This window comes from Hemitrygon akajei, chromosome 1, assembly GCF_048418815.1.
Source record: "Hemitrygon akajei chromosome 1, sHemAka1.3, whole genome shotgun sequence".
NCBI lineage: Eukaryota > Metazoa > Chordata > Chondrichthyes > Myliobatiformes > Dasyatidae > Hemitrygon > Hemitrygon akajei.
Window position 1 is genome coordinate 87,091,239 of NC_133124.1, and position 19,446 is coordinate 87,110,684.

Here is a 19,446-nt window from a genome sequence, read left to right on the forward strand (position 1 = left end):
AGTGCGCATTTCTTCATTAATAATTGAAAAATGTGCAACCTTTGACCTGTGTTGTTTTATTCACTCACAGTAAGCACTGAATTGCCAACCACATGTGAAATAAATGTCCCATGTGGACATTAATTTTTATTTCCTTCTCATCGTGCTTGTCTGACTGATCAGCGGCAAGTTAGTTTTGTGAGTTCGACTGCCTCTAGCAGCTTTTCACTACATGATCACTGCCTGAATTCTTCCCGCAGTATGAATTCTGACAGGAAGTGCCATGGAGCTACTTAAGCACGTGAATGCAAATGTTTTGGAGGGCTCTGTTGCCTGACACCATGTGCTGACTCCCCCTGCCCCCCCCCCCCCCAGCCCAGTGTTGTCCCTTCTTTCCTTGGCGGTGCTTTGCCCTGCTACAAAGGCAACTGAACAGTGTGAATTGTAAGAGAGACGGAGACACAAGAAACTGCAGATGTTGGAATCTGGAGCAAAGAGCCCTGCTGAAAGCACTCAGCAAGTCAGACAACATCCGTGGAGGGAAATGGACAGTCAACGTTGGGGACAGACCGTTCATCCAGACTGAAAGATAGAGGGGAGGTGACCAGTGTGTGAGTTATAACCAGTATAGCCCTCTTTATATGGGCTATCTCCCCTCTCCCTTTCAGTACAGGTCAAATTTTGACTGTCTAATTTCCTCCATAGTTTATTTCTTGCAGTGTGAACTTTAAAGCTTAATCCCACTTCCTACAATCATTGTGATAATAATGTGGCAGCTCTTTAAGATTGTGGGCAGTTGCACATATTGAGTTTTAACACAAGATGCATTAAAACACAACCCTTGCTTTTTTATATGTATATAGTTTCCAATTTTTTAAACTGGCCCACAGAGAAGGGCCCTGGGAGAAAATAAGGATCAGAAAGAGGAGAAATCAAGGGGAGACTAAATATATATGTGTGTGGAAAGTAGAAATTTAACAGGGGACTGTAGCAGTTATCAACCACAAACATTAACCATATTTCCAGGAAGTTCCAGGTGTTAGGGGGAATGAAGTGTGTGAAGTTACCATAACTAGAGAGAAGGTTCTTGGGAAACTGAAAGATCAGGGGTGGACAAGTCACCTGGACCAGATGGTGTACACCTCAGAGTTCTGAAAGAGGTGGTTGAAGAAGTTATAGAAGCATTAGTTAGGATCTTTCAAGAATCACTTGATTCTGCAATGGTTCCGAAAGACTGGAAAATTGCAAATATCACTGCACTCCTCAAGAATGGTGAGAGGCGAAGAAAGGAAACTACAGTATAGGCCAGTTGGTCTGATCTTAGTGGTTGGGGAAATATTTGGTCGATTATTAAGGATGAGGTCTCAGGGTATTTGGAGGTACAAGATAAAATAGGCCATAGTTAGCATGGTGTCCTCAAGGAAAAGTCTTGCCTGACAAATCTGTCGGAATTCTTTTAAAGAGTAACAAGCAGGATAGACAAAGGAGGATTGGTTGATGTTGTGTACTTGGATTTTCAGAAGGCCCTTAACAAGGTGCCACATGAGGCTGCTCAACCAGGTATGAGCCCATGGCATTACAGGAAAGATTCTAGCATGGATAAAACAGTGGCTGATTGGCAGGAGGCAAAGAGTGGGAATAAAGGGAGCCTTTTCTGGCTGGTTGCCAGTGACTAGTGGTATTCCACAGGGGTCTGTTTTGGGACCAATTCTTTTTAATGTTATATGTCAATGATTTGAATGATGGAATTAATGGCCTTGTTGCAAAGTTTGCAGATGAAGATAGCTGGAAGGGCAGGTAGTTTTGAGGAAGTAGAGAGGCTACAGAGGGATGGTCAGATTAGGACAACAGGCAAAGAACTGGCAGATAGAACATAGTGTAGGGAAATATATGGTCATGCACTTTGGTAGAAGATATGAATGAGTTAACTGTTTTATAATGGGAGAGAATACAAAAAACTGAGATGCAAAGGCTCTTGGGAGTGCTTGTGCAAGATTCTCTAAAGGATAATTTGCAGGTTGAGTCTGTGGTGAGGAAGGCAAGTTCAGTGTTAGCATTAATTTCAAGAGGACTAGAATATAAAAGCAAGGCTATAATGTTGAGAAATTATAAATCATTGGTGAGGCCTCACTTGGAGTATTGTGAGCGGTTTTGGGCCCCTTATCTTAGCACCGATGTGCTGAAACTGGAGAAGGTTCAAAGGAGGTTCATGAAAATGTTTCCAAGATTAAATGGCCTGTCATATGAAGAGTGTCTGATGGCTTTTGGCCTATATTCACTAAAATTCAGAAAAATGAGGGGTGACCTCATTGAAGCCTATTGAACGGTGAAAGGTCTTGTAGAGTGGATGTGGAGAGGATGTTTCCTATGGTGGGAGAGTCTAAGGTCAAAAGTCACTGACTCCGAATATAAGGGTGTCCTTTTACAATGGAGATGAGGGGGAATTTCTTTAGCTAGAGGGTGGTGACTCTGTAGAATTCTTTGCCACAGGCAGCTATGGAGGCCAAGTCATTATGTATATTTAAGCAGAGGTTCATAGATTCTTAATTGGTCAGGGCATGAAGAATATGGAGATAAGGCAGGAGATTGGGTCTAAGAGGAAAATTTAACCAGCCAACTGATCTTTCATGTGCTATATCATTTGACAAACTTCCTTGCTACCCATAGCTCCACCAATTTCCACGTCATCTGCAAACATATTAATTAGCCCACCTACAGTTTCATCCAAATCACTGATATATATTACAAACAAGAATGGTCCCAGTACTGATCCCTAAGAACACCACGTGTCACAGACCTCCAATCAGAAAAATAACCCTCTCCCTTCTTTGACCAAGCTAATTTTCGATCTAATGTATCAAATCACCATGTGCTTTTTCTTTTGGATTAGCCTAGTGAGGGAACTTGTTTTACTAAAGTCCACGTAGACAACATTCACTGCCCTACCCTCATCAATCATCTTTATCACTACCTCAAAAAACTCAACCAAATTTGTAAAACTGTCTATACCTAATAAATCCTTGCTTTTCCAAATGTGAGTAGACCCTGTGCTATTATTAGAATGATTCTGTATGTTTTAAATTAATCATTTAACAAAAATTGATCTTCAATTTCTTTACAGAAAGGGTTTTGTTGTGAAAAGGTGCATTGTGGTTCAACACCTTGGCAACAAGCTAAGGAAGAGCCAGGGAAAAACCCACTGTAACATACTGCAGGTAAATGCTGAATGACTTCAATATGAAATTACCAAACAATCATGATAGACATAAATACAAGAACATCCTTGATCAGGTAAAGGCCATTCAGCCCTTAAGGCTTGCTCCTCCCCACCCTCCCTTCCTATCTCAAGATCTCTGCACTTGATTGCTAATGCTATGGACCAGTGACTATTTTTTGTCTTCATTTTGAACGACAGGTGGATAACTAAATGATTTAGTCCATTTAGACACAAATACATTTTTCATCTCATTTTATTCCTTCACCCTGGCTTTCTGAAAGTTGTATTGCGTTGGAAGTGTGAACAGCTCTCCAATTCTGATGTCATCCTCCGTCCCTCATTGTTACTCGGTCAAAGTCCTGCAACTCCCAAATGGACGGAGCAGCACAGAGGTGCAGCCGTGCCAAAGGCACAAGTTAATGACCTCAGTTGGGTAGGTAGGTGGTAGAGATTGGGGTGTGTAATGGGAATGTAGGGAGGATTGAATTCAGTGAGGGAATGGGATTTCTCTGTGAGCTAGCATAGAGTCATTTGGTCAAATGGTCTCTTTCTAATCTGTAAGAAAGGATGGAAAACAGCACTGTGGGTGTGTCATCTCCGGAGAGACTGCAACAGTTCAGGAAGGATGCTTACCATCTTCTCAAGAATGATTAGGGATGGGCATTGCCAATAGTACTCCAATTACACAAATATTTATTATAAAACATTCAAGGAACTTGTGTTCCTAATGCACCAACGGCTAAGTAAAATGGCACAGGGTTTCTTCCTAAATCTGCGTTGTTGTACCATTATTTTTATTGAGGTCACAACACAGATATTCATCTTTTCATTGCGACCCTAACATAAGATGAACCCAGTGCTCAACAAGCACCAAGAGTACATTTCAGTTTCCAACTATAGTCCCATAGATAATGGAAGCTGTTTCCTGTGCAGGGTTTGTCTGACTCTGGTGATTGGATTTTTCTTGGCTTAATGCCCATGGAGTGAGAAGGAAGATCTGCTGCATTGTAGCAATGATTTTGTTGGATTAAATTCAAGTTCAAGTTTGTTGTTCAACTGCACATATATGTATCACCAAACAAGACAATGAGAAATGACATTTCTTCATTCTGTGCCAACTTGTGTGTCAGCTAAATTAAAAATATTTTCATGCACTAATTATTTGTGGTGTTCCCACAGCTATTCTGGAACTCTGAGACTGATATGTGCTGGGAATTTCTGATGAAGGACGCCAGTGAGCAGTGTGAGCCAGAATGGGTTGATGCTGAACATCCTCTTTTCATTCTTTATACCAGTGGGTCCACTGGGAAGCCCAAGGCAAGCTTGCTGTCTCCTTGTAGGTTACAGACACCAGGTCAAATTGTTGCTCCCTTACATGGTGATATCAAGGGTGATTGCATGCATTTCTATTATTACCCATTCTTTCCCACAACCTTGCTCCTGTAGCACATCCTCAGGCTTCTTTCAGCTTTTAAAATCCAACCTTAATCCGTTTTCTGAATTTACCTCTCCTTTATCACCCTCCTCCTCAGTCCTTTACTATTGCTTGTCTGTGCAAGTTAATATGGATTGTAAATAAATTCTGTATATGCTTGCAATTTCCTTACTTTAACATACCTCACTGAGCAGCAATTAGTTCGTTTGGATAGACTCACCATTTAAGCTGCTGTTCATGAATTTCAGGATGTTGAATCCCAGCATTGCTTCCTCTTGGATGTAAGATTTGAGGGGCTGAAAGCCACATATACCAACAGCTTTTTTTTATGTTACCTTCGGTGCAGTAAAACATCAAACGTCTCTTCACAAGATTATTAAACAAACAAAATTGAGACAGAGCTCCCTAATAGATGACTAAATATTTGGTCAAAGAGCTAAGTTTTTGGAATAGTCATAGGGAAGTAAGAATGATGTGGAAGTTACGAAGGCAAATCCAGACGTTGGGGATTGCCAGTTGAAAGTATGGACATAAACAATGATCGCATTTAGGATGATCAGAAGGCCTGACTTTTAGCTACTGACTTTTGGCCAGATCTGGAGAAATTCAGCAGGTTGAGCAGCATCTTTGAATGGAAATGTACAGTTGATATTTTCATCTGTACTGCAAGATGATTCTACCAATGTAGGGAAAGATGAGAGATTTAATTTAGCTCCTATGTCTTATGGTCTTATTTAGGAGGAGAAAAAGGGATCAGCCATGATTCAATGGGCCAAATGGCTTAATTCTGCTCCCATGTCTTATAGTCTTATGATTTGAAAGTGACTGACATACAGGAAACACGCAAAATGGACAAAGTGAACACTACCTCACTTTTTTAAACATATTATTTCCTTTTTTGCATGATTTTTTAATCTATTCAATTTAAATATGCTGTACTGATTTACTTACCTATTTATTGTTATTTTTTTCCTTCTATATTATGTTATGCATTGAAGTACTGCTGCAAAGTTAACAAATTTCATGACACATGCCATGGTAATAAACTTGATTCTGATTCTGCATGCTTTGGGTGCTTCGGGTCATGTAGTTTAGGGTTGGGGCGTCAGTGTGGAGTGCAGTGCTCTGATAAACTTGATATTACTTTGGGGTAATTACTTCAATTCATTTAGCATTTGAGGAACAGTTTCTACAATGAATGGGTGTGTCAGGCCAGTGGTAGTTTACAGGAGGAGTGTGGTCGCAGGTAATGAGTAACATGACCACTCCCAGCATGCTCCCCCCAGAACGACTCCACTGATACATGTTGCTTTCATTCTAGGGTGTAATGCACACTGTGGCAGGCTACTTAATGTACACAGCAATCGGCTTTAAATACATCTTTGACTATCACGATGACGATGTGTACTGGTGCACGGCAGACATTGGATGGATTACGGGACACTCATATGTTATCTATGGACCACTGGCAAATGGTGCAACAAGTGTACTTGTGAGTACCAGCTCTGTTCGGAGTCTTTCCTGGAAATAGAAATACAGTTTGTGCAAGTTTGGTTAATATATGGAAGGTTAAAGCCTCCATCTTGGTGTTTCTGTGTAGGGTTCCAGCACTGACTGAGAGGCAGCCTGGTCAGTGAAATGCCCCCGTTATTGGTCAGTGAAATGCCCCTGTTATAGGTCAGTGAAATGCCCCTATTATCGCTTCCTTCATTTTGGATCAGAAACAGCATTAAAGATACAATTGGAAGGTTGGAATTATGGAACTGGAGAGCAAAAAGCAGGTCTGAAAGAAATACCAATTAGCCAAGCCCACAGGTATAAGGTGAGAGCGGGAACGTTTAGAGAGAATCTGAGCAGGGTTATTTTCAAATAGGGTGTCTGGAATCTGGAATGTGCTGGGTGGCAGAGGCAGATACTCTCACAGCATTTCAGAAGCATCTGCAGATGCACTTGAATTACCAGATTATGAAAAAAAGGTGTGGACTAGCAACCTGGAGGTCCAAGTTCAATTCCCATCAAGGCAGGTATGGAACTTAAATTCAGTTACTAACTGGAATGAAAAATAGGCTGGTCATTCATGATCATGACCACAAAACTACTGGACTTTTGAAAGAACCCAGCTGATTCACTACAGTCCTTCAGGGGAGACAGACTGCCATCTTCACTGGTCTGGTCTATATGTGACTCCAGACCCACCTAGGTGGTGGATTATGAAATTACCTGGCAAACCACTCACTTCAAGGTCAATTACGAATGGACAACCAAATGCTGGCATTTTTCAGTGATGCCAGGGAGCCAAAAGGAAAAGGATTAAAAAAAGATAAAAACAAGATATGCACTTGATTAGGATGAATTTCCAACAGATATATTTCTGTTAATCTCCACTTCAGTTTGAGGGTCTGCTGCTTTATCCGCATGTGGGGAGGTTGTACGAAATGATTGAAAAGTACAAAGTGACGAAGCTCTACACGGCGCCCACTGTCATTAGAATGCTGATGAAGTTCGGCGAAGAACCCGTGAGAAAGTAAGGCAATGTGGCTTGATGTGACCATTTCTGTGTGTTACACATTTAGAGCACTAGCGTTAAAATGTAATGCTCATTACCAGAATGGATTCAGAGTTGGCTAACAAATAGGAAACAAAGCAGTAAACAAGCCCTTCTTAGATTGGCAGGGTACGATCAGTAGTACACCACAGGGTTCTGTACTTAGGCTGTACCTCTTCATTGACCATTTTACTGGAAAGACCAAGTATAACCCTTCTAGGTTTGTGGGTGACTTAAAGAAAAATTGGGAAAATGAATAGCTAAGAGGAGAATTCAAGAAGGATCGGGAGACAGACTCAGTGACTGGGTACTACAAGTTCAATGTGGAGAAGTGAGACATTATACCTTTGGGAATAAAGAACAATTGTGAGATATTGAGAAATGTTGATATTAAAAGGGACCAATATTCTTTTGTGCATAACTTACTGAAAACTGTCATAGAGGTGCAGCAGGCAATTCAAGATGCAAATGCTAAATTAGCCTTTGTTAAAAGAGGATTTGAGTAAAGATGTCTTATTTCAATTACATATGACCTTGATTAGACCATACCTGGAGTATTGTAAATGTTTTTGTCTTGTTGTCTATACACACTGTAGAAATGCAGCACAAGTTTACGAGACTGATTCTGGGTTGGCAATTCTGACATATGAGGAGAGATTACATTCTATTTGCCACTACTCTGTACAGCTTTCCAGCTGGCTTGGTGCCTAGATGTCCTTTCACAACCTTCTCCATTGTAAACTATTCTGCCAATTCTTCCATTATGAGCAAATTTACGAATCAGTCTACCTATATCCTCATTCAATTTGTTTGCATACAGTATATATGACAAACAATGGTCCTAGCACCAATCTCTGTGGTATACTGCTATTTATAGACTTCCAATTAATAAAATTGGCCTTAAACCATTACCTTCTGCCTCCCAGCTCCAAGCCAGTTTTGCATCCAGTTTGCCAACACATCTTGGATCCCAAATGCCTTAACTTTCTCGACCAGCCAAATATGTGAAACTTTTGTCAAAAGCCTTGCTGAAGTTCACTTGAACCGTGTCTACTGCTCTGCATTCATGATTTTTCCCAGTCACCTCCTTTAAAAAACACAATCAGAGTTGTGAGACTTTAAGAATATTTAAATATTTTTTTCAAAAGTGCAGTTAATTAAAAGATTGTAATTCTGATTATCATAATTATCATCTTAAACAAATTTTGATAATTCTGAATTCATTCCAGCTCATTTTGAATAAGATTAGCATAACTAACTTAAAACAACTAGAAAGCAAATATTAGCAATACATTTTTTGGAAGGAATATATACATGAAAAAAATGTGACCCATGAAAAGTTTTGTAGAAATCCTGCTGGGAAGTTATTGTAAAATGTGAATGTTTCCACTTTAGAGCTAGTTAACTGGCTTGGTGTATGTTTCTGGAATTCTCTGTTTTTGATGTCTGACCTTGAGCTATATTGCAAATATTTTAAAAATTCTCAAAAAGGCAATGACATTAACCTGTTTTTTGTCTTTCAGATTTAGATGGACAATGGCAGCTATATCAATTGTATTTCAGTTTCTTGCAAAGCTGCAGTTGGGTTTCAATCCAAATTTCTGATGTATTTGACCTCATAGTGTCAGGTGTCTAGTATAATTTAAGAATCTTCCTTTCTCTCTGTGATAAAGTATTCACTTGAGCTCTTCAGGTTCAACCTCAAGTCTTTGAAGATTTTGGGCTGTGCTGGAGAACCCATTAACCCTGAAGCTTGGACATGGTATTATAACGTCATTGGCAATAGGCAGTGTCCCATCATGGACACCTTTTGGCAGACTGAAACGGTAAACATTCTGTTAAAGAGTGATTCTCATTAAGGACTTTTGTATTTTTGTAAGTTGGAAAGAACCCAAGAGAGTTGGGTTGAATGTCATTTTTATCCCTGATGTATATGCTACAGGAGGTATGTCATTAAGCTGGAAAGAGTGCAGCAAATTTTCACAAAGATGTTACCTGGACTGGATGGTTGAATAGACTGGGGTATTTACCCCCAAGAGTGAAGAAGGTTGTGGTGTGTCCTTGCAGAGTTATATGAAATCATGAGGGACAAAAACTAAAGTGGATGGTCACAGCCTTTTTTTCCAGGACATGGGCGTCTAAAAATAGATAGAATATGATTAAGTTAAGAGAAGTAACTTTTCCCACACGGAAGGTGGTGAGTATATCGAATGAACTGCTGGAGGTACTGGTAGAGTTGGGCATGTTATGGATTACTCTGAAGCTTTAATGAGCACTGATTAACACAAACATTCATCTACTATCTTCCCCTGTATATTTTCAATGGGATAGGATCAGAATATCCCATACTCATTGATGAGTTTCAGTAGCTGGAAAGTATCAGCAAGGGTTCTAAAGGGCAGAATTTGAGTGCTTAAAAGACATTTGGACAGGTAGTTAGATAGGGAAGGTACGGAGGAATATGGACAGGCAAATGGGACTAACTAGCTCATGAAGACAAATTGGTAGGCATGGATTAGACAGGCTAAAGGACAAGTTTCCACCCTTTATGATGCTAAGATGTTTCCAACGACACACTGCCACAGACAGGAAAACTTCACAACAGGTAGTCAAAGCTGTCCAATGCATCGCCGACACCAGTTTATACACCAGCAAGGACAAATATACAGAAAGGGGCAAGTAACATCATGAAGGATCCCTCCTGACCTACCCATTGACTGTTAGTCCCACTCCCATCCGGGAGGAGGCTATGTACCATTCATACCAGGAGCACCAGACTCAAAAACAGTTACTTTTCCCAAGCAGTAAGGCTGATCAACACCCCCGCAACCAACCCACCCTTCCACAGCCTCCACCATGACTATTTTATCATTTCCTGTCAGAGTCATTATGTACAGACACACCTGTACCTGGCGTCACTATATGGACATACAACCAGACTATGTGTATAAGCTATCTCATGTATTTATATTTAATGTGTTTTTTTTTAAATTGTGTTCTTTACCATTAGTGTTTCTTTGTGTTGCATCAGATCCACAGTAACATTTATTTTGTTCTCCTTTATACTCATGTCCTGGAAATAGCATTAAACAATCTTGAATCTTGAATCTAAATCCACAATCTTTTCCCTCAAGGATGCCAAGTGCAAGAGAGGATGGAAATTCAGCATTTATAGGTTCCCAGCATATTTCACTCTATTCTGACTTTTCACTGTTTTTCTTTCACTTTTCACTGTCAGTGTTGCTTTATTGATGCTGGGTCTAAATCCTGGAGCTCCGTACCAAACAGCAGGAATTGCCTTTACCAGAAGGAATGCAGTGGTTAAGACAGCTCATCACCACCTTCTTAATGCAATTAGGGATGGGTAATAAATAGAGGCCTAACCAGCAATGTCCTGACCATGAAAATAAATTAAAAAGTAATTAAATACTGTATTCACCTTTTAAAATTTATTTCTCTTCTTCTCTCGACTAGTTAGAGGCAGCCAGGAATTCACCCGCTTTTTCTATTGCTGCTCTGAAATAGGAGGTGTTTGTGATAGGCAATTAGTATCCTATCTGTTCGTCATCCTAACAGCCTCTTCAATAGCAGCTAGACCAAGATCAGGCATGTAGCTTGAGGATAAGAATAAGTTCCAACTTACAATTCGCTGTTCCTGCCACATCATCATACACATAATCACTTGGGGTTTGATGACTTATTTGCCAGACTTCCACGTGGATTGCTGAACATAGAAAGCCAAAGCCTTTGTCTCCAAGTCATCACAAGCAAGTCCCAGTAATTTTGAGATAAATGGAGAGTCTAAGCCATACAGTGTGGAAACAGGAACACCACATCTGCGTTGACTATAAAGCAGCTGCATGTACTCCTCAGAATTACTGGGACTTGATTGTGATGATTGGAGACAAAAACTTTGGCTCTCAATGTTCAGCTGTCCACATGGAAGATATGCTGATCTGTGATCCCATTTTATTCCCTCTGCATTCCCATCAACTCCACCCAAATTCTACCATCTACTTACACAAGGGAAAATTTCCACCAGCCATTTTACAACGGCATTTAACCTCCAAATCCGCATGTCTTGGGGCACGGTAGGAAACTGGAAGAAACCCATGCGGTCACAGGGAGAACATGCAAACTCCACACAGATGGTGCCAGAGGTCAGGATAGTAGTTTTACTATCTGTCCAACCAGAATGATATATATTCAGCTAGTTCATGGAAGTTATCTCTATTAAGGTCTTTAGTGTTGAACAAAGATAGAACATCATCTTCTAGTCCATTCAGGCCCTTCGGCCCATCAAACCTATGTTGCATTAAGAGATCGCCTGGCTGATCGGTGAGCTAAATGCATGCAGTTGCATCTTATGTTTTTGTTTGTGTGCACAGGGTGGTCCAATGATGACGCCGCTGCCGGCAGTAACCCCGCTGAAACCAGGATCTGCTGTAAGCTTTGCATCTGATGCATTGTTATTGTTCTTTGTGAGTTATATTCCATCCTAAATTGCTTCTTTTAATTACTTGCTTCCACATTATCCCTCCAGACATTCCCCTTCTTTGGGGTACTCCCTGCCATTCTGAATGAACGTGGTGAAGAGTTGCAGGCAGAAGCTGAAGGATACTTGGTAAGTGCCTGGTCCAGCTCAGCCTGGGCTTCCTTAAACCTGTGAACTCTAACTCGACTGTGAGGTTCAACACACGTATCTGCTGACGAGAGAGAGTGTAACACAGCCTTGGCAGGAAGCACATCAACGAGTTGTAGTCGATCCTTTGATGCTGACACTGTGCTTTGTTGGGCTGTGACACTTAGATGCCAGTTCTTTTCCAGGATGTTACAATTTATTTATGCAAAGACGCTTCAGTGTAACAAGCTGAGAACAATTCACTGCTTAGAAATTGGTTTGAGATGTTTCTGAGAGGTAAGATAAGGGTCACTACACAAGCAAGTATTTTCTGATTTTTTTTTCTGTTCTGTAAACGTATTAGTGGGAAAATGTATGGACTAGGAACAAATGGATGTTCGATCTGTGATACAGCAAAGTGGATGTGAGGTCTATTACACCCAGCAAGATCAACACATCAGAGGTTACTCAAAGAGATTGAAATATTGTCCAAAGTTGGTTAGGCTGTGCAAAGAAGAACCATATGGGTTGCCAGGGTTACACCCAGTAATACTGAATTTGCTCCTATTAAATACCAAAGAGTAGCCTTCCATCCATTGATTGTAGTTAGTCACCATGCAATGAGAGTTGTGGGCATGAGCATTTCTTCCTGAACAAAAGGAGATTTGATAACATCTCCAACAGTTCAACTCTTTGTAGCATTAGCAAGTCCAAAAGAAAAAGACACTAGTGCTACTTTAGAGAATGCAACCAAAATCAGATAGATTTTTCACCTGTCCCAGGAAACACCCAAAGACCCAGAACATCAATAAAGTTGAATCACTGGAATAGTAAAAATGGGCAAAGTACTGGAGGATAGCTTGTGCCTTCAAGAAACTGCAACAGTTAAGAATCAGTTCCATGAGGGAAGGGAAGAATGTGTGTTCAGTAAAGGAGGAAAGCAGCAGGGTTGTTCCTTCATGCTAATATTAATTGTTAAACATTTGACAAGTTCCATTATGTACTCCGGTCCAGAAGGTTAAGTCACATGGATCCACAGTGATTTGGTAAGATGAATATGAAATTGGCACGGACATTTCTCTAACTTGAAATCTGTAACTAATGGTGTTCCACAGGATCAGTTCCCAAATCTCTGTTATTCGTGGTGTATATTAACGATATAGGTGGGATAATTAGTAAGTTTGCAGATGACACAAAATTTGGTGAAGTTGTGGGTAGTGAGGAAGGTTGTAAAGTGATACAGCAGGATATAGAACAGTTGGAAATTTGGCCAGAGAAATGGCAGATGGAGGTTAATCTGGACAAGTGTGTGCCGTTGCATATTGGGAGTTCAAATGCAAGAGGAAAATTTTCAGTGAAAACTATAAAACATCATAGGGTCCTAGAGTTACAGGCCCTTCTCATCCATGTTGAGCAAGATGCTTGGTTAAACTAGTCCCATTTGCTCTGAACCTTTTTCTATTTTTGAGCTTGTTCAATGTCTTTAAAACATTTTAATTGTACCTGCCTCTACCACCTTCTCTGGCAGCTTGTTCTATGCATCTACCACCCTCTTTGAGGGGGGAAAAAAAAACCTGCTCCTGAGCATCCTTTAAGTCTTTCCCTTATCATCTTAATTCTATGCCTTTAGTATTTGTCCCTCCTATTCTTGGGAAAAAAGATCACCTACTTTATCTCTGCCCCTCAATTTTATAAATCTCCTTATCATCACCCTTTACCCTCCCTCACTCCAGGAAAAACAGTATTAATTTATCTAGCCTCTCCTTATAGTTGAAGCCTTCTAGTCCTGCCAATGTGATTGTGAATGCTCTCTAACTTTAGGTAGGCCTCTTTTGTAGTACTGTGTGCAGGCCTGGATGCCACACTATTGGAAGCTGTGGATGCTTTGGAGAGGGCAAATGAGTTTTACCAGAACAAAGCCCGGATTGGACTGTATTAGCCATAATGAGAAGTTGGACAGTTTTGTATTGTTCTCTCTGGAGCATTGGAGGCTAAGGGAGACCTGACAGGTTTGTAAAATTATGAGAGGCATGGATTGGGTATATAGTCAGTCTTTTTTCCATGGAGGAAAGGTTACATACTATACGGGAGAGAATATATTTAATGTGATGGGGGCAAGTTTAAAGGAGACACAGTATATGAGGTAAGTGTTTTTTACACAGAAGGTGGTAGATGATAGTAATATGTTGTTGGGAGGGGGTAGAATCAGATATGATAGTAATGATTAAGAAGCATTTAGATACCTCCAAGAACTGAGAGCCAATAGAAGAATATAGACTATCAGGCTTTATTCTTTTTCTTTTACTGATATTTTGCCAGAGTTAAAGGAGGAGCATCATGTTCTCCTTTTGTGAGGACAGCCACAAGGGGAATTGGTACAGAGTGGTGAGTGAAGGGAGGGTCCTGACTGCAGAGTAGGAAACATGGTAGCCCATTTTAAAGATATCTTTAACAGTGACTGAAGTCTGGTTTACATTCTAGTTTGGTAATGTAGTGTTGGAAGTGCTGTCTTTCAGATGAGATATAAGTTGATTCTCTAAAATGGGTGTCAGTACTCTTTGAGGAAAATAAAAGCAGTCTTGGAAAATGCTTACGTCTCAGTTCAGATCACTGACTTTTTGTTTAGTGAACCCAGTACTGAGCAGCAATGTGATCCCAGATGTTAGAACATCAGTTAGTAAGTCAATTTGAACCTAGAAAACTCAGGGACTTCTTACATAAACTCTTCTCGGGCTTCCAGCTGGGTCCAGATGCCAATTTTAACCAATGTTTCAATGACAAACACCACCATCTTCATCAGAGGTAATGCCTAGGCACATCTAGTCCATTGATATACGTACTATATATACTCAACTCCTGTTGTCTGTTCCTCCTGATTGGTTAGTCCACAACCAATCAGGTTTCTGCCATCCCACCTTGTTTAAAATCGTATTCCAGTTCTTACTTAGAGGGAGACCTTCGTCTTTGCTGAAGTTCTTATTCTGGCTGGGAAACACGAAATCCTTTTTCAGGGACTTCTGCTTTGGAGACATACAATACTACTGGGCCACGTTGGCCTTATTAACAGTTATATAAATAATGATGTAAAGAGGAAATTGCATACGACTTGTTCTCAAGTGTTTTGTGGATATTTTTTTCCTGGTGATATTATCCTGTTTTCAGGCATTCAAGCAGCCGTGGCCATCCATACTACGCACAGTGTATGGAGACAATGAACGTTTTGAGACAACTTACTTCAAACGGTTCCCGGGATTTTACCTGACTGGAGACAGTAAACTACTATTTTAACATTTACTGATTTTTAGCATTAAATGTAGTTTTGTTATGTTCATTGTACTGGCCTTCTGCTGAAACAGTGCTTGATGGGTGATTCCTGGGGATGCTTGTATTTGATTTTCCAAATTCACAATAAACTTTGAAACTACTTACACCCAAGTATTTTCTGCAAGTCCAGAGTAGGCATTTATATAAGTGCCAGAGTGTCTTGCAAGTCATTGAAATTGCCTATCAAGTCCAAAGAAACATCATGTTATTATGTTGGCGACTGTTGGGTCAAGAAGATGATGGTGAAAAGATCCTGTAATTGATAGAGAAGTACTTCGAGCAATTGACGGGAACTAGAGCAGGCTGGGTAATGGTAGAGGTGGCCTTCAAGTGGGCAGTGAGGGGTAGAGAGGTGGGTGGAAAGCAACAATGCCCTCTCTGACAGGCCCGGCCAGTGATGGACAGTGGACATCTCCAACTCTCCAAGTGCTGCCCAGTTGGGGTAGAGTCTAAATGATACTGAAGTCCTTAATCCTTTAGTTATATTCATTGTAGAATTTTGCACGTGTGTTATTAAATGAGTATCAAATGTTTTAACATTATTGCACATGCTGTACTTGATAGATAGCCCACTGTACAGAATTATTGACAGCAATATCAGCCTATGGTCTTCCCCTTCTATGGGAAAGTGGCCTACCAGGTACAGAAGCTTGCACACCCTTGGCACAAATGGTTTAGCCATTTACATTCACATGGTTGGTTTTGCCTCTTGGACTCGACTCAAGCATCTGGCTTTGATATATGAGGAATTTTCAGATTGAAGAGACCTGATAGAGGCAGATTTTCTATATTTTTATCCCCTTGTTGTTGTTGCCAGGAATTTTAATAACTGCTCAGGAAAGCTGGCTTAGGAACTATTGAAGTCTTGTTTGAATAGACCGCCTTTCATTTTTTCCAAGCTCAGTCTTAAACAATTGATGTCAGTGCATGTCACTACAAAGCTGTTTATTGGAAAATCCCGGCTGGTTCTCCAACATCTTTGATACAGAGATTATCTGTGAATGGCCCAGCAAGGAAACCAATGTAAAGAAATATCCCCTGTATTCCAGACTGGGTGGTGGATCCATTTGGGGTGAATGTGAATGATGTTGACACCACATTGCAAGAATGTCTTAATGAGCTGCTGAGTGATAGAACAGATCAAACAAAATTCAAAGGCAGCAGGCAAAATTTCTGGATAACTAGTGATATTCAAAATAAGTTTCCACAGATCTGGGAGAAAGCGATACTGTTTTTAATTGGATTTCACTTCTTCTCCAGTTGAACATGGTTTTAGTCAAACTCCTCACTTGCTATCAAAAAATCATAACTATCTTGGTGTTGTGAAAAGAGGTGATCTTTGACTATCTTTAACCACGTTGTAACCAGATATTCAAGAGCTCACTAGTTTGTATCAGTCGCAAAGACGTGACTAAATATACAAAGTAACAATATTAAGAGCATTTTTGTTGCTGCTTGGAAGAATATTATAAAGTATCCTATACAGAGCTTTATTTTTCCACATATACCTGTAACATTGTATTTAACATACAATAATACCTATAAACTGTTATAACATAAATATTAAATAGAATAATTAGCATAGTTAATCAAAAACACTTTAGCAACTAATGGAGACTATGGAGGGTGGTGAATGAAAGTCACAAGTACACCACAAGCAGAAGAAGATTGAGATTCACTGGTACAGATACTATGGTCCTAACATGAGCAAACACAAATGTAGATGAGCACCAGGTCAGCATGGTCATGGGGCCAAATGACACATTTCTGTGCTCAATGACTCGATGAAAAAGAAGTTACTTTCTGACACTTGAATATGATCTAAAGTAATCATGTTGTTTCTATTGTTTAACAATTTGTTGCCATTATGTGTTGATAATAAATCATTTTCTTTTCCAGTTTGGTGACTTTCTCACAGAAAGCTTTATTGTGCAGGTTGCAGGAGAGATGGAGACGGCTATTACTGGATCACTGGAAGGGTAGACGATATGCTCAATGTCTCAGGTAGCTATGCTAACACCATCTCTCTCTGGGTTATCTGCTCATTCGGCCAATTAAATCAAAAAAATCAACTGTGCTCCCTGAACAAGCTGTCTTTAATGTTCTAAGGCTGGGGTGTATTTTTTCATTAGGGATCATGCTTGGGTGTATTTCAGATTTTGGATATACTATACACATTTTCAAAAAACTCATAATTTTTCTTTAGGATATTCCAAGCCCTTTATAACCAATGACTTTGTCACTGTTGCAATGTTGGAAAAGTGGTAGCCAATTGCTTACAAGAAACTCACAAAATCTACAATGTGCTAATTAACAAATTCTGATATGATAGTTAACAAATTTCATGATGCTTGCCAGTGATAATAAACCTGATTCTGATTCTGACAAGATAATTCCATTTGGGGATTTGTTCATTCATTATGTGCTGTGTCGTATGAAGTGAGTGATCATGGTCTTTCCATGACCATGATTGTTCATAGCAAATTTTTTCTGCAGAGAGGTTTGCCATTGCCTTCTTCTGGGCAGTGTCTTGACAAGACGGATGACGCCAGCCACGATCAATTCTCTGATGAGATTATCTGGCTGGTGTCAGTGGTCGCGTGACTAAGACTTGTGATATGCACCAGCTGCTCATACAACCACCCCCCACCTGCTCCTATGGCTTCATGTGATCCTGATCAGGGTCTAAGCAGGCGCTACAGCTTGCCCAAGGGTGACCTGCAGGTCAGCGGAGGGGAGGAGCACCTTACACCTCCTTTGGTGGAGATGTATCTCTACTCTGCCACCCTGGTGATTATTTGGGAGATAATTACAACCAAGGAACTGAGAGATCTGTCATGCTGTCTGAAGTAGTAGCTAGAGATCTTTTATGGAATCTGGGAGGACAAATAAGGCTATGGTTAAAAATTGCATATTATAGATTTTAAAGGATTAACTTTATTTGTCACATGCATATCGAAACATCAGAACACTCAGTGAAATGCGCCATTTGCATCAACGACCAATGCAGTCTGAGGGTAGCTGGCAAGTGTTGCACGTCGCATGTCTACAATTTACTGACCTGTACTACTTGGGAATGTGGGAGCATGTTCATGGGGAGAATGTATATAGGTAAAAGCGATATAGGTAAAAAAATGGGATGAGGTCCTACAAGGTGAATTTAGGGAGTTAGGAGATAAACTAAAAAGTAGGACCACAAAGGTAATAATCTCTGGATTACTACCAGTGCCACATGCTAGTCAGAGTAGAAATAGGAGGATATTTCAGATGAATACGTGGCTTGAAAAATGGTGCAAGGGGGGAGGGATTCAAATTTCTGGGGCAATGGAACCAGTTCTGGGGGAGGTGGGACCGGTATAAATAGGACGGTCTACACCTGGGCTGGACTGGAACCAATGTCCTAGGGGGAGCGTTTGCTACTGCTGTTCAGGAGGCTTTAAACTAATGTGGCAGGGGGATGGGAACAAGTGCAGAGAGACAGAGGGGTGTAAAATGAGGGTAGAAGCAAAAAGTAGTAAGGTGAAAAGTAAAAGTGGCAGGCAGGCAAATCCAGGGCAAAAAGCAAAAAGAGCCACTTTTCAACATAATTGTATAAGGGCTAAGAGTGTTGTAAAAACAAGCCTGAAGGCTTTGTGTGTCAATGCAAGGAGCATTCGTAACAAGGTGGATGAATTGAATGTGCAGATAGTTATTAATGAATATGATATAGTTGGGATCACAGAGACATGGCTCCAGGGTGACCAAGGATGGGAGCTCAACATCCAGGGATATTCAATATTCAGGAGGGATAGACAGGAAAGAAAAGGAGGTGGGGTAGCATTGCTGGTTAGAGAGGAGATTAACACAATAGAAAGGAAGGACGTTAGCCTGGAGGATGTGGAATTGATATGGGTAGAGCTGCATAACACTAACGGGCAGAAAACGCTGGTGGGAGTTGTGTACAGGCCACCTAACAGTAGTAGTGAGGTTGGGGATGGCATTAAACAGGAAATTAGAAATGCGTGCAATAAAGGAACAGTAGTTATAATGGGTGACTTCAATCTACATATAGATTGGGTGAACCAAATTGGTAAGGGTGTTGAGGAAGAGGATTTCTTGGAATGTATGCGGGATGGTTTTCTGAACCAACATGTCGAGGAACCAACTAGAGAGCAGGCCATTCTAGATTGGGTATTGAGCAATGAGGAAGGGTTAGTTAGCAATCTTGTCGTGCGAGGCCCCTTGGGTAAGAGTGACCATAATATGGTGGAATTCTTCATTAAGATGGAGAGTGACATAGTTAATTCAGAAACAAAGGTTCTGAACTTAAAGAAGGGTAACTTTGA

The 19,446-nt window shown here is 40.5% G+C and overlaps 1 protein-coding gene across 6 annotated transcripts in view; it reads left to right on the forward strand.

Moving 5' to 3' along the window:
* The window catches only part of acss2l (acyl-CoA synthetase short chain family member 2 like), a 153,248-nt gene that overhangs the window by 120,625 nt on the left and 13,177 nt on the right, over window positions 1–19,446 (forward strand). For 4 of the 6 annotated variants that reach the window (XM_073047416.1, XM_073047407.1, XM_073047396.1 and 1 more), the window contains 9 exons: window positions 3,101–3,194; window positions 4,376–4,513; window positions 5,953–6,123; window positions 7,022–7,155; window positions 8,870–9,002; window positions 11,565–11,621; window positions 11,720–11,800; window positions 14,960–15,068; window positions 17,057–17,125. In XM_073047416.1, the coding sequence (XP_072903517.1) occupies window positions 3,101–3,194; window positions 4,376–4,513; window positions 5,953–6,123; window positions 7,022–7,155; window positions 8,870–9,002; window positions 11,565–11,621; window positions 11,720–11,800; window positions 14,960–15,068; window positions 17,057–17,125 (986 nt within the window). Of the gene's footprint in view, window positions 1–3,100; window positions 3,195–4,375; window positions 4,514–5,952; window positions 6,124–7,021; window positions 7,156–8,869; window positions 9,003–11,564; window positions 11,622–11,719; window positions 11,801–14,959; window positions 15,069–17,020; window positions 17,126–19,446 lie in introns of all 6 variants that reach the window. The other 2 variants (XR_012099101.1, XM_073047389.1) reach the window with 2 other exon arrangements.